The 13,842-nt window shown below is 56.1% G+C and overlaps 1 protein-coding gene across 1 annotated transcript; it reads right to left on the bottom strand.

The window, feature by feature from the left end:
• Positions 1-664: 664 nt before the first annotated feature.
• Positions 665-8,614, bottom strand: GAS2L2 (growth arrest specific 2 like 2). Its single transcript, XM_032428986.1, has 6 exons — positions 7,970-8,614; positions 6,097-6,338; positions 5,116-5,223; positions 3,751-3,847; positions 2,868-3,120; positions 665-2,291 (listed from the first exon to the last, which is right to left on the bottom strand). Exons 1-6 carry the CDS (start codon positions 8,352-8,354, stop codon positions 743-745), a joined length of 2,634 nt encoding a protein of 877 aa, XP_032284877.1. The 5' UTR covers positions 8,355-8,614; the 3' UTR covers positions 665-742.
• Positions 8,615-13,842: the final 5,228 nt, after the last annotated feature.

Genomic DNA, 13,842 nt, shown 5'->3' with positions numbered 1-13,842 from the left:
TTTCATAACTGGACTCAATCCCAGCTCCTGCTGCTGTCTCTTTGTTCCCACTTGTGGCTGAGCCGCTGTGACCCATTCGCGGCTGTAGATGTGATAAGAACACTCTCCACCATCCTTCTTGACTCCCGGTGATCTCAGTTCCCAAAATCCAGAGCAAAGCTTTGAAGTCCTGAAGGCCTGTGTGTGTCCCTGTCCTTGGTGCTGACACACCAGCGGCTTCCAGGAGAGAGCGGCTGTCTGGCAAGGTTGACGGAGCCTCAAGAGAAGAAACCTCTCACCCCCGCTCCCTGTCCCTCATCCCCTTCCACTCCAGTAGGTAACGCCTGAAGCTATTCCTTCCTGCACCTGGGAAAACGCTTGAAACTGTGCCTTCCTGCACCACCACAATCCTCGAGTGAGGGACTCAAGAAGTTTGGGGCTCTGAAACACACCTACAAGTGTTTAATAACTTACAAGAGTTGTGGAAATGGTGGCCAAAGCCAGAGGCCAGGAGTTTGGGGAGCTGTTCTGGGGGGAAGCAAGAAGACATAGGGTGGCCCCGGTGCCCCGGGAGTGGGAGTGAGGGGTTGCCCCTTTGCCCAACAAGCAGATTGAACCTATATTTGTCTTCTGACCCCACCCACACCCTCTCCCCTGCCAAGGCCCCTCTGTTCCTGCAGCTGAGAGTCCAGTGGATACATGGCATCCTTTTCACCTCCCTTCTCCCCCGGACTCACAAGCTCAAGGCTGGGAAGGCTCCTCCTCAGACCCAGGACTCGTCCTCTGGTGGGAGTGGGGCTTGATCAAGCTGCTGGAGACCTATGCCCTCCAAAGGCTGGGGGCTGCTCTTCAGTGGGGCAGCTGGTTCTTCCCTCTTCTTTCCTTCCTCCTCCTTCCCCGCTGAGGCTCCATCCACCAGGGTTGCCCCCACTCCCTTTCTGCCCAGTGCTCTCACCAGCCTGCCCCTTGAGTGTGCCCTGGCTGAACCCAGGTGGAGGTAGGCCAGTGGCCTGGGGATTCGTGAAGGCTGCTTCCCAGGCCTGTGGTCTCTCCGGGGCCGGATTCTGGGCCTCAGCTTCAGCTTGTAGATGGATGGGACTCTCTGGGGCTTTCGGAGTGTTCTCTTGGCCTTGCCTGGACATGCCTGGGTTTTGTCAGAATTGGGATCTGAGGGTGAAGGTGTGGGGGCTTCCAGGCTGGCAGACACAGTGGGGGCTGAGCAGTCCTGCCTTCCTTGAGCTGGTCCCTTCTTCATCCCGGTACCCTTGGCACTCAGGCTTGCCTTTACCTTTGGCCCACTCTCTCTGACTCCCGGTTTCCCTTTTGGGCTTCCTGGTCCAGTGGTAACAGATAGCTTAGGGGAGCCTGTAGAGGCTGCCTTCCAGGCTCCCAGGTCCACTTTAAGGAGGGGTGGGGGGCCCTGAGCCAGTTCTTGGATGACTTTGTCATAAGGACCCCTAGGCTCAGGCCACCGCCCACCTAGGCTGGGGACGTAGACTCCACTTCGAGGGATGACTCCAGACCCTGTGCCCTGGGGGCAGGCACCCCCCACCTCTAGCAGCTTCATGTTGGCCAAAAGCTCCTCCTCAAGACTATGGTAGATAGCTTGATCCTTGGTTGCACCCAGGGGCAGGGGAGGATATCGCTCCTCCCACTCCTGTGGGCCCAGGCCCCAGGGCTCCCCAGCTTTTGCTGTCACCTGGATGTCCGACTTCTGGTCCCCTTGTCTCGCATCCGCAGAGAAGTCCCCATGTCTGCACCCAGCCAGGTCCCCAGGGACAGCCCTTGGGAGGGGGCCACTCCCCAATTCTGTCATGGGACCTCCGCCTGCAATACCTGGAAAGCTGCTTCCTGGAGTGGGGGGGCAGGCAGGGGGCAGCCAGACAGGGATCTTGGCGGGCCCTTTAATAGGGGACAGAGAGCGGACAGCTGCTGGCTCCCTGAGCTGGGAAGAAGCACCCTCAGCCTCACCCCTGGGTGGTGGCCTGAGGCCCATGGGTTTCGCTGGGCTGGAGGAACGAGGCAGCGGAGATAGTCCTCTTGCTGGTGTCCTTTTGGCGGTGGCTTCGGGGGCTCGGAATCTCTGGGAGGTGGGGGCCCTGGCGTGAGCTCCCTGGCTGTCTGTCTCCTCGTGAATCCAAGATGTGGGAGTCCTTCCTCTGGGATGTTCAGAGGAGTATCTCTCCTCCCTCTTCCCTGAGGAGGTGCACCGTGGGTCTCGGCCCCTATGGGGGGATGAGGAGTGGGGGCTGAGTGGGCTGTCCCCCACTGGCAGCTGCCTCCAAGACGGGGTGGGTGACTTCTCCTGGTGCCTGAAAGGGAGAATCATGAGGCTGGCAGGATCATCTCATCCAGTCCCCTGGCTCTGGGAAGGGATGACTTTCCCCAGCCAGAACACCAAGGGGACCAGACTTCATGTTGAATGAAACAGATGCTCTCTGTGCCTCTGGGCCCGCCCAAGTCTTCCTTATGACAGATACTGTTCAAGTTTATTCTCCCTCATTCCCCTGTGTAGCAGCTAGAAGCCTGGTTTGGACCCCGGGTTACTTCAGGTCCCGCAACTTCAGCTCACCAGTCTTGGGGGAGGGGGCGTTTGAGTATCTGTCCTACTGTGAAATGGCAGAAGGTCCTTGGGAAATCTCTATGGGCCTTTATGGGCCTCAGCCTCTTCATCTGTGAAATGGGAGGGCATACAAAAAAGCTAGATGATCCCAGTGGTACTGAGTGCCTTTTTGGTTCTGAACACCTGGGGTAGGGGCACCGTTCGGAGACCGGCTTCCCGTATTTTTTAGGGGGCACCGTTCGGAGACCTGCTTCCCATATATTTCTCTCTGAGAATGTGGGCTCCAAAGAAGAAAGAGACCCTGCTCTGGCCCTCTCCCTTGTACCTCAGGAATGATGCTGTCTCTCTGGGGACTCCCGCCTCTGTTCCCCATTTACTGTGGGTTCTAGGGGTGGAGGAGGTGGGGGGCCTCAGCTTCCGGCCTGAAGAGGTATATGTCTTCCAGTCCACGGGGGGCAGCGGGCTCTGGGAACGGCTGATAGTCATCGTTGGTTGGGGCTGCGAGGGCCCGTCCTGCACCCTCACCTCATGCTGCACCGGTGGGGCAGGGGGCTTCTGGAAACTGCCCGCCTTGTGTGCTACCAACACAGCCCCCCCAAGAGAGAGGAGAGGAGGAAAGGGTTAAATTCCTGCTGATGGGGCCCACTGTTCTCCCCTAGCTGTCCCATGCCCCAAACCCACATTAGAGACAGTAGGACCTACAGTGGCGGTGCCAGGACTTCCTTATAGGGGCTCAGGGGACAAAATCTGGTCAGAGGGCCCAGCTCGGGGACTTGTTTAAAGCTGTGTTTGTATTGCAAGTTCACATTTTTTACTTGGATGGCATGCTTATTTGGGGTGGCTTGAGGTACTAATAGAGATTATGGGGGGACTAAAGACCCCTCCAATCATACTCGGTGCCCCCACTGTGGATATCAGAGCCAGACCTCAGCCCTGCCAAGAGGCACCCTGACCAAATGCGATTCTATGTGTTTGGCGTCATCTTGTGGCTATGATTGGTATTGCACTGTGGTTGCCTCGCTTTCTTCCTACAACTGAGGGTATCATACCAGTACCTTTTTTTTTTTTTTTTTTTTTTTAACACCAGTACCTTCTATGGTATCTTCCTTTCTCCATATTTCTTGCCCCTGGAGATCAGACCTACCTCCTACCTCTGCTTCTGGCCTCCCGACCCAAAGCCACAGGGAAGAGACTCTCAGGGGACTCACAGAGGGACGTGCACCGGCAGGGGTCATGTTTGTCCAGATAATGGCTGAGGGTGTCCCAGCCACCCCCCACGCGCACCATCACGTGGTTCCGGAGGATCTGTAGGGGACAAGGATGAGGTTGGGGGCGGGATAGAGGGCGTCCCCTCTTCCTGGAGCAGCCTGCACTTTTCCAGCATGCACTCCTATCCATGTACACACGAGCACGCAGGTATTCCTTGCACAGGTGTTGTGGGGGGGTGTATTTTGCAGCCTGTCTCTCCTCCACAACTAGCATCGGATAACACATGTTGTCAAGGGTGGCGGCCAGGCTGACAGAGAGTTGCCCCACAACTAGACAAGGGATCTCACAAGCACTGTGCAGCCTGGCCCTGGAGCACTCTCTTCTCTCCCTTCACTGGAAAGGGATTTCCACCTGCACATGCCTGTAGCAGAAACGTGGCCCAGGGGCACCTGGATGGCTCAGTCGGTTAAGCATCTGACTCTGAATTTTGGCTCAAGTCATGATCTCAGGGTTGTAAGATTGAGCCCCACGTGGGGCTCTGCGCTGAGTGCGGAGCTTCCTTGGGATAGTCTCCCTCTGCCCCTCTCCCCCCACCTCGCCCTTGTTCTCTCTCTCTCTCAAAAACAAAACAAAACAAAAACAAAAAGAGTGGCCCCGCTTTGCTCTGTAGCGGGTATGTCAAGGACTCTTGGGGGCGCCATCCACTCCACTCTGGGACTCTGGGGCAGGTCACGGTCTCTCCAGGCTTCCCATTTCCTCAGCTGAAATTCCTTGTCCCTACCTTCAAGCTGGCTCTGTCCCCAGGTATGGCCTGCGATCAAGGAGAGGGCTTGGCCACGCCTCTAGGTACAATCTGTTTCCCGAGGGGCGTGGCCGGGTATGAGGGGCGGGCAGTGAGAGGCACATCTCAGACCCCCACTGCGGCTCACTCTGCAGGATGTACCAAGCCAGGCATGGGAAGCGTGGACCATGGGGCCCGTGTGGGCTGGGCTGTGCACTGTACACAAACTTGGAGTTCTCAGGCCCCTTGCTCTGACCAAGCATGTGGATGGAGTGGAGGCAAAGGACATTCAGGAGTACCCTTCATACTCTATTTCTGCCTGGACACCCCTCTGCACTAGGCTAAGGTGGAGCAGATGGGGGCAGGGTTCTGGCTGCCCTAATAGGAGGAGGGAATAGGATTGCCAGCTTTGCCAACTATCTTCTGGGAATTCCGCAAGGGAGAGAAAGAAAGCCCCAAGTCCTGATAGGTTGGGGTGAATGGTGACTTCCTGTCCTTGCCCTCAGTCCTGGGCAAGGTCCCACGAAAGGCAGCGCTATTCTGCTGATCCTGGGGACACCCCAACTCTGGTCCCCAGACTTACCCGGATGAAGATGAGGGTGTTGGAATCCCCCACGCGGTACTTCCCCTCAGACACTTTAACCATGGAGAACTGAACTGGGCACGTGCAGCGGCTCACGAGGCTCTGAACCTGTGGGCAGTGACAAGGGGCTCAGCCCTCCCTCTGCACAAGTACCCAAGCTCCTTATCCCCCAACCTGGGTCAAGCCCGATGAGGGGGAGCCTGCCTGTCCCCCAGAGCCAGCCTCCAGGCTTCTGCTGAGGTCAGGGCTGGAGGCTGAGAAGCAAGTGCAGAAATGACCCAGTGACATCGAGACCTCGAGTGGTCACTTATAGTTCCGTGGCTTTGTGGGTCAGCTGACGGAGGCAGTGGAGTGTAATGATGAAGAAGGTGGACCCTGGAATCTGACGGGCTTCGGCTGGAGTCCTGCCTCCACCACACCATAGGCCTTGGGCAGGTTAAGAAACCTCCCTGAGCTCTATTCCTGGGCGGTAGAAACGGGTTAATCCCAGCACTCTCCTATGAAGCGCCCCCTCCGTGCCAGACACTGTTCCGAGCACTTCATATGCTCTGGCTCATTTAATATTCAGCAGCCATGGAAGGTAGGTACTATTACACCTCCACGCTACAGATGAGGGAACTGAGGCACAGAGAGGTTAAATAATGTGCCCCAAGTCACACAGCCGTGGAGCAGTGGAACTAAGCCTTGAACCGAGATGTCAGAGACGGTGCCAGAGGCAGTGTTCTCAGAAGTCGCGCGGCGGGGCTCAGTGAGAGAGGTCTAGAGCGCGGGATTGTAATACAAACGTAATAAGCGGCTTAGCTGGGCCGATACGTGATGAGGCTTGAGGCTCCGAGGGGAGCACGACTTAAGCAACGCCGCACCGAGAATTCAGTCGGGGGAGGGCGTGCTGGGGCTCCAGAAGGAGGAGGCTCCGAGCGGCGCGTGCGGACGGGGGAGGGGGCGGGGCGGGGCCTGGAGGGCGTGTCCGGAGCCCCTCACCAGCTGGTCCAGGTGGCGGAAGTGGCAGGGCCGCCGCGCGGGGGCCTCGGGCGGCGGCGGGTCCGGCGGGGGCAGGGCCAGCTCCTGCCGCAGCTCCTCGTCGATCTCCTCCTCCAGCCGCACGAGGGTGGGCGCCGCCACGCCGAAGCGCCAGGCTCGGCGGCCCAGCTCCAGCAAGCACAGCACCACGTTCTTCACGTTCTTGCGTAGCACCAGGTCCTCCGTCTCGAACATCACCACCTCTGGCAAGCGGAGGTGGGGGAAGGCGGCAGGCAGCCTGAGCCCCCTGCGGACCTCCGCTCTGCGGAGTAGCTGGGAGAGCCCTGGGGCCGTCCCTGGCCCGGGGTCGGGGCACGGGGGGCGGGGGGTGGGTGGGAGGGAGGGGGCTGGCTCGGATCGCTGGATCTTGGGGTCTGGCCGGCCCCTAGGAGGGGTCTGAGCAGAATCGTTCAGGCTCTCAGGGCATGGTAGGTGGCCAGTCCAACAAGACAGGTTGGGGTGGGAAGAGGTGACACAGCCAAGCAGAGAAGCCCAGAGCCCAGCTGGGGGTTGCGCTCCACCTTGCCCTTCTCCCCGCTCCGTTTGGATGTAGGGGTCTAGGAGTAAAAGCAGTTTGTTCTGCTTCCCACGCACACAGCTCACCTCCGATACCAGCGGACATCTGGAACTCAACCCTCAGCCCACATATAACCAGGCGAGGTTGAGTACAGGCTCTGGAGCCCTACTGCCCGAGTTGGAGTCCCGGCTCTCCCACCCAGCAGCGTGTGTCCTTGGGCTAGTCCCTGAGCCTCAGTCTCCTCCTCTGTACAGTGGGATGTAGACTGCTTCACGGGGGTTGCTGTGTCTGCGGACAAGATCTGGCTACATGGCAAGTGCTCGATGAGACACTAGCTTTTCTCAGCCTTCCAGTCCTGCTCCGCACTGCCTTGCCAGCCTCCAGCAGCTGGGCCTGACTCCTCCCTCCACCTCAGCCCCCACCCCCTCTGACCTGGAGGATGGCACAACATCCAGCTTCATCCCACTAGGCCTAGGAGATGAGGGACCCTGGTGGGGGCAGGGGCAAGGCCATCTCCTCCTCCAGCCGCACCAGGGTGGGCGCGAGGCTCCATGGCCTAGGAGATGAGGGAATCTGGTGGGGGCAGGGGGCAAGGCCATCTCCTCCTCCAGCCGCACCAGGGTGGGCGCCAGGCTCCATGGCCTAGGAGAGGGGGGATCCTGGCCTGTCACTCCCCTGGGCCTCACAAGCGTCAGCACAGCTGGCCCCTCCCTAATGTCCACTTGGCTGCCTCCCTGTCCTTCCCCCCCCCCCCAGCCCTATGCCCTCACCCACCCTGGCTTCTCCCAGTCATCCAAACACAGCACCTTCTCTGTGCCTTTGCTCCTGCTGTTCCCTGCTTAGAATTCCCTTTCCCCCAAACTTCTACTTGTTCTCCAAGACTCAGTTCAAATCCTCCTCCTCTGAGAGGCCTTTCTTGGCCCCCACTATCCACCCATCTCCTCCCCTGGCTCCTCAACACATACACTTCTATTTGAGGCTTTGAGCACATTGGGCTGTAATTTGTGTATCTCTCTTCCTAGACCATGAACTCTTTGGACACTGGGACTCAGTCCTCTTGGTCCTTTGTGCCCAGCACAAAGGAGATAGGGACTAAACGTGTGTTTGTTGAATGAATGAATCATTCAGTCAACACATTTATTTATTGAAGATTTACTACGTGATGGGGGAAACTGAGGCACAAAAAGGGATGAGCTGGCCCAAAGCGAAATGAGGAAAGAGGACCCTGGCTCCTGACTTCCAGTGCAGCCCGAGCCTTAGAGAGGAGGTGGATTCTGGCAGGATAAGGGCCTGGGGAGGCGGGTGCAGGGTGGTTACCTTGGACGCCCATCTCCTTTCGACACCACTGGATGAAGTTGGAGACGTTGTCCCGGGCCTGGAAGGTACCCGGCTGGGCGGCCTGGTTGCAGGAAACCCCAGCCCGAGGCAGGGGAATCCTTTGGGCTTGGGCAGGTGCCTCAGCCAGGAAGGCCCGGGCGGCCTCAGTGACGGTGTTGGCGTGCTGGCACAGCACCAAGCCTGTCTCCAGGACCTGCAGGAAGTTGGCCACGTTGATGTCCAGCCCGTAGAGATCCCGAAGCCACTCGGCCAGGTCCTCCATCATGGCTTCCAGGTACTGCTCGCTGGACTTAAAGGGCCGAATGCTATGCACCGGTGGCCCCAGGCTCCCAGGCCTCCTCCCACGTCCCCCAGGCCGGGGCATGGTTGGACCCTCAGCAGGGAGGAGGTCCTCCTGCTGCCCGCTGGGCCTTGGCTTGTTCTCCCTGACTCAGGGCGGCCCCTTCTACCCTCCGCGAGCCCAGGACTTCCGGCTCTGCTACTTGCCTCTGGCTTCAGCCCGGCCCCCGCCCCCCCCACATTCCTCAGTGCCTGCCAGAACTTTCCCTACTTGCCGGCCCTGCAGTGACCTCACTCTTGGGCTGCCCAGTTGGCCCAGAGGTCACCAGCTCCCAGGACAGATGGAGGTGAGGACACTGCTCTCCCCCCCCCCCAGGACTAGACTAGTCCCGCTGGCTGCCTCCCACCCCCCAGCGGTCGGCAGTGGACAGCGGAGCCCAGCATCAGCCTCTCCGCTCTGCTGTCCCCTCCTCTCCTTGGAGACAGCTGCTACAAACACGCCTTAACCCTTCGAGGCAGCCAGCCAAGGACTGCCCTGCACAGCCTGCCCCGGGACGGAGCAGGGAGGGAAGGCTGGGCCTGGCTTCTCTCCCTGGGTTGAAGGCTGGGCTTCCGGGGAGTAAGGGAGAAAGGCAGGGCGGGGGGTTGCCGAGCCCCTTGGCGTTTAGCGAGCACTGTGAGGTGAGGATGAAAGAGACACAGTGCTAGAGTCTGATGACTTCAGCCCTGGCCCCTTCCCTGTATCCCTCTGTGACCTTCATATGCACCTCGCCTCTCTGCGCCTCAGTTTCCTTAACTATAAAATGGAAATCATGTCCCCCTCTGGGGGTGCTGTGAGGAGTAAGGGAATGATGTAGGTGGGAAGTTTCAGGACACACGCACACTCAGGACTGGGGGGGTCCCAGCTCTTGCTGATTCTCCCAGCAGCCCTGTTTATGCCCCCCGATCCCCGCTTTCTCTGAGAACCCGCCCCATCCCCCACCCTAACCCCGGGATTCCTGTAGAGCGGGCTGTGGGCTGTCAAAACCGCAGGACCTCACCGCGGCCACGGCACTGTAAGTAGCTCCTGTGTGCCAGGCACCATTACAGGCCCAAAGAGAGAGCAACAGATGAGGTGCCAGACGTCACGGAGGCTACATACATGTTAGTGGGGGATGGGTGACAGTTGCCAAACACATAAATCCACAGTGAGTCACATGGTGATAAATACCAGGGAGAAAAATAAAGCACTAAGGGAGACGGGGCAGTGTGTGGCATTCTATGTGAGGTGGTCAAGGGAACGCCTCCCTGACGTGGTGATATCTGAACAGAGGCCTGAGGGAAATGAGGAAGCAAGCCCTGCAGGTATCCCAGGGAAGGGTATGCGGGCAGAGGGAAAAGCCAGTGCAAAACCTCCAGGCAGGAGGCCTTGCTTCCTCCCGCCACGGACCTCTCCAGAGGGTTCACTGGGTGTCTGGGGAAGTGGCAGCTGGTCTTCCCCAGGGGGAGAGAGCAAGACAGAAGCCACAGTGTCTTCATTACCCAGCCTGGAACGTCACACTGTCATTTCCGCAATATCCTGTCGGCCACCCGGGTCGGCCTTATTTCCCGCGGGAGGGCACTGCATGAGAACACGAATACCAGGAGACAGGGGTCACGGGGAGCCTTCCTAGAGGCTGTGATCCCAGTACAGAAGAGCTAGTTGTTTTTTTCTTGCGTGCTAATAAAATCCCATTATGTTCAGGTAGTAGGTGGAACTTCCTTGAAATGCAGGAAGGTGGGCCTGGCCCCAGAAGAGGAGCCATGATAGGTTCAAGTCAATCATGGCAGAGCTAAGATGGAAGTTTCTGCCGAGGGTCCAAGATGGCAGTAGATGCAGCAAACCCAAAAAGGAACAAGACTCTATGCACGCTTTATCGAGGCATTATCCAAAAGCGGTCACTTGATGCTCGGATTTCTCTCCCACTAGAGTATGTCAAGAGTAAGGTTGCTGCAGAGCAGGAGAGGATTTACAGAGAATGGCAGCTGCGTCGCAGGCCACAGAATGGCCCCCAGAGAGAGCTGCGTCCTAATGCCCAGAACCTGCCCAGAACCTGTGAATGTTACCTTAGAAGGCCAAAGGGACCGTGCAGAGAATCCAGATTGTCAAAGTGGACCTTAAATGTAATCACAAGTGTGGGGCGGAGGGTGGTCTGGCTGCAGAAGTAGGAGATGTGCCAGTTGAAGCAGAGATTGAGGGGGCCACAAGCCAGGCACTCCGCAGCCTCTAGAAGTTGGAAGAAGCAAGGAGCAGATTCTCCCGTGGAGTCTCCGGAAAGAACCAGCCCTGCCAACACCTCGATTTTATTCCTGTAAAGACTCATTTCAGACTTCTGACCTTCAGAACTGCAAAAGAATAACTGTGTTTTCTTTTTAAGATTTTATTTATTTGACAGAGAGCGAGAGAGCACCAGCAGGGGGAGCAGCAGAGGGAGAGGGAGAAGCAGGCTTCCCGTGGAGCAGGGAGCCCGATGCAGGACTCGATCCCAGGACCCTGGGATCATGACTTGAGCCGAAGACAGACGCTTAATGACTGAGCCACCCAGGCACCCCTGAAGGCAGACGCTTAACTGACTGAGCCACCCAGGTGCCTTAAGTGTGTTGTTTGAAGCCACTACATTGGTGATAATTTGTTACAGCCGGAACAGGGAACTAATGCCTATCACCATCTCTCCCCCAAAACAAGGGGACAAGCAGCGAGAGGGGCTTAAATGGGACCAATCAAAGCACTAGATGTTTATCCCTAATCACTAGGGAGACTCAGTGAACTGAAGTCTGACTGCTGTGTGGGAAATCGGAAATGCAGACTCGGGGCTGGCTGGCTGCTCCATGCTGGGGACCAAGGAGAGGGCTGTGCTGGAATCAGCCAGCGGTCTTCTTGTAGTTGGAACAGAGGATGGCTGAGTGCTTCCTGCGTGCCACTCAGCCAGCGAAGGGCTCAGTAGAGGGGAAGATGGCAGTGGACCAGCGGATTCCTAGGGCTGCAGGGGGGATGAGTGACCCCCAGAATCCAGGGTAGCCTCCTGGACCCAAGGGACTGCCTGGATTGGGGAAGGAAAGGCAAACACCAGGGGTTGGCTAGCTGAGAAGGAAGAGGGAGGAAGGACCATGTCTTCTGCCCATCACCCCATCACATTGCGGCCACTGGTCATGGCAGGCCCCAGCCGGGAGGAGATGTAACATTATATCAACTTTCAGTGAGCACAGTGACCACTTTTCCATGGCCTAAGAGTTCTCTGAACAAGTCACAAGACCTGTCTGAATTGTCCTCCAGGGACAAGGGAAGGAAGCTTGCTTCCCCTTGAGCAGGTTTAAAGGGACTATAGGAGGCAAAAAAAAGAGATTATTTTATAACTATACTCCCTGAGTCCTACTTGATCAAAGGTACCAATTACAACCAGGCCTGGTCAATCTTGGCCCTCCCATTTCTTTTCTCAAATGGTTGGTTTGGGATGGGTGCGTGCCTCAGTTCTGGCCAATTGAGGCTCAAAGAGAAGCCTGCTGGAGGGCTTCTGAGAAGTCCCGGCCCTGCAGAGTCTTTCTGCTTTGGTCATGATTGCACCAGGCCAGGATGCCTGGAGCTGCAGCAGCCATTCTGCAACCAAGAAGAGAGGCACAGAAGGCAGAGGGGAAAGATGAAAAGATATCTGGGTCCCTCACAACCGCATCACGCCACTGAACCAATCCTGGAGCCCCCCACTTCTGACTTCTTAAGTGAACTAATACATTTTATAAAGCTTACGCCATTATTAGTCGGGCACTCTGATATTCCACCAACTAAATACATCCTAACGGACATGACGTTCAAAGGGGAAGAGTCTTGTATATATATATATACAAAGTCTTGTTATATATATTCCCACTCGGGTGGCCGTTACATACCACCTTATTGGATATTTCTTCTTGTAACTTACCTCTGCTGCTCAACTAAAATGAATACAGTATCTCTGTGTTATACCTGGTTATTACAAGTTAATGAGCTATACGTACTATTAATTTGCACATTAAAATCCAAAAAAGTACAAAAATTATAGCTTTAGGGGCGTCTGGGTGGCTCAGTCAGTTAAGCATCAAGTCTTGATCTCAGCGTCGTGAGTTCAAGCCCATGCTGGTCGTGGAGACTACGTTTAAAAAAAAAAATTACAGCTTTACTTTTGACAATTGATCTCATTTTGTTCTCTAGATTTCTGTGAGTGTCAGGAAATAATGCTTGTGCTAGCCAATAAAATGCAGCTCATTCTCTTCTGGTTTTAAGCAGTTTCTTTTGGACACAGCTCCAGTCAGGTTTGAATTCAGACTCACTATCAGTACAATTTCTCCCCTTTCAAGGGGTCTTCCAAGGTGGCATCTGAGAGCAGGAAGCATGCTTCTGTTCCTGGTGTAGTGGGGGATTACCTGCTCTTGTGTTTTCACTGTAGACCCTATTACTACTCTGTGATCAATTTCCAATGTGGCTTTATGCTGCTATTGTTTGTTATGACAACCCAACTTTTTATGAAGTTCCCACAAAACCCAAAATACCCTTGAGAAGAGTGAATGGGAAAAAAAAAAAAAAACCACAACAACAGTGAATGAACACCCTAAGGATGACAAAGTGCTTCTGGGCAGATCGAAGTGGGAGAGGCAGGATGAGATGAATGACCAGACCAGAGGAACACCGTTTTGTGCTTCTTGGTAGGATGCTCCCTAAAACCCACAGCATAGGCTCAGTGGTTTGGATGGGCCTGGCCAGGGACATTAAATCTTAGGTAGTGACTCAAGAAGGTTGTTCCTAGTGCCAGTGACCAGGGGTGGTCCCCACAGTGGCTTCTCAACTGGATCGTTCCTGTGGTGTGATCTTGGCTGTGTTCACAATCCTTCTATAGTTCCTGTCCAGTTGCCAAGGCTTCTGGCCATTCTGCGAGCTCCCACTATTCTTTCTCTTTAAATTAGCCAGAGTGAGCTTTAGGATTTTGCCATCCAGAGCCACAGTGACTCTAAGCTCTTTTAGTAAATGTAAGGAGAATGGGTTTCCTGGGAGACAATTCTCCATGGGCCTTTTGCATTTCTGCTTGTCTCACAAATAGAGGCACCGACTTTTCAAGGGTGTTTAATAGAGTGAACAACCTTGGAGGAGAGTGATTGCATCTCTTTCTGGAGCAAAGAGCAGGTTTGTTTGCTGCCCATTACAAAAGATTTGTGCTCCTAAGCTCAGAGCTTCTCTGGTAATGCAAACCCCCGCACGTGCAGGCATTCACGGGCCCATCCCCATGGCACTCAGGGGACAAGGGACAGGCTGTGTTGACAGGAATAGATTGCTGCTGCTGTACCATGAGGAATCCAGGCCTTTGTCTGACCCAGGAGTCTCAGGTTTTTTGGCACACCCACGACGCCCCGGCAAGCGAACTTGCTAGCATGCAAGAGTAAAGCTTCAGACCCTTCCCAGTTCTTGACAGGGTGGCCCCCATGGGACTAGGAGTTTCCCGAGAGCTGTTCTACATCCTACCTACTGACCTCCACTAAACTGGGAGATGCCTGAGGAAGAGACCCCACTCCTCACACTTGGATGGAAACCA

This window comes from Phoca vitulina, unplaced genomic scaffold (genome assembly GCF_004348235.1).
Source record: "Phoca vitulina isolate PV1807 unplaced genomic scaffold, GSC_HSeal_1.0 scaffold40, whole genome shotgun sequence".
Taxonomy (NCBI): domain Eukaryota; kingdom Metazoa; phylum Chordata; class Mammalia; order Carnivora; family Phocidae; genus Phoca; species Phoca vitulina.
This window is presented reverse-complemented; position numbering and strand designations above follow the sequence as displayed.

What these genes read in the sequence shown, in the direction of transcription:
- GAS2L2 (XM_032428986.1), bottom strand. Translation starts at nt 8,354, where the DNA reads ATGCCCCGGCCTGGGGGACGTGGGAGGAGGCCTGGGAGCCTGGGGCCA. An exon ending in AAAGGAGATGGGCGTCCAAG is followed by an intron (nt 6,339 to 7,969) that starts GTAACCACCCTG and finishes TCCGCTTGCCAG; the next exon opens with AGGTGGTGATGTTCGAGACG. An exon ending in ACACCCTCATCTTCATCCGG is followed by an intron (nt 3,848 to 5,115) that starts GTAAGTCTGGGG and finishes TGTCCCCTACAG; the next exon opens with ATCCTCCGGAACCACGTGAT.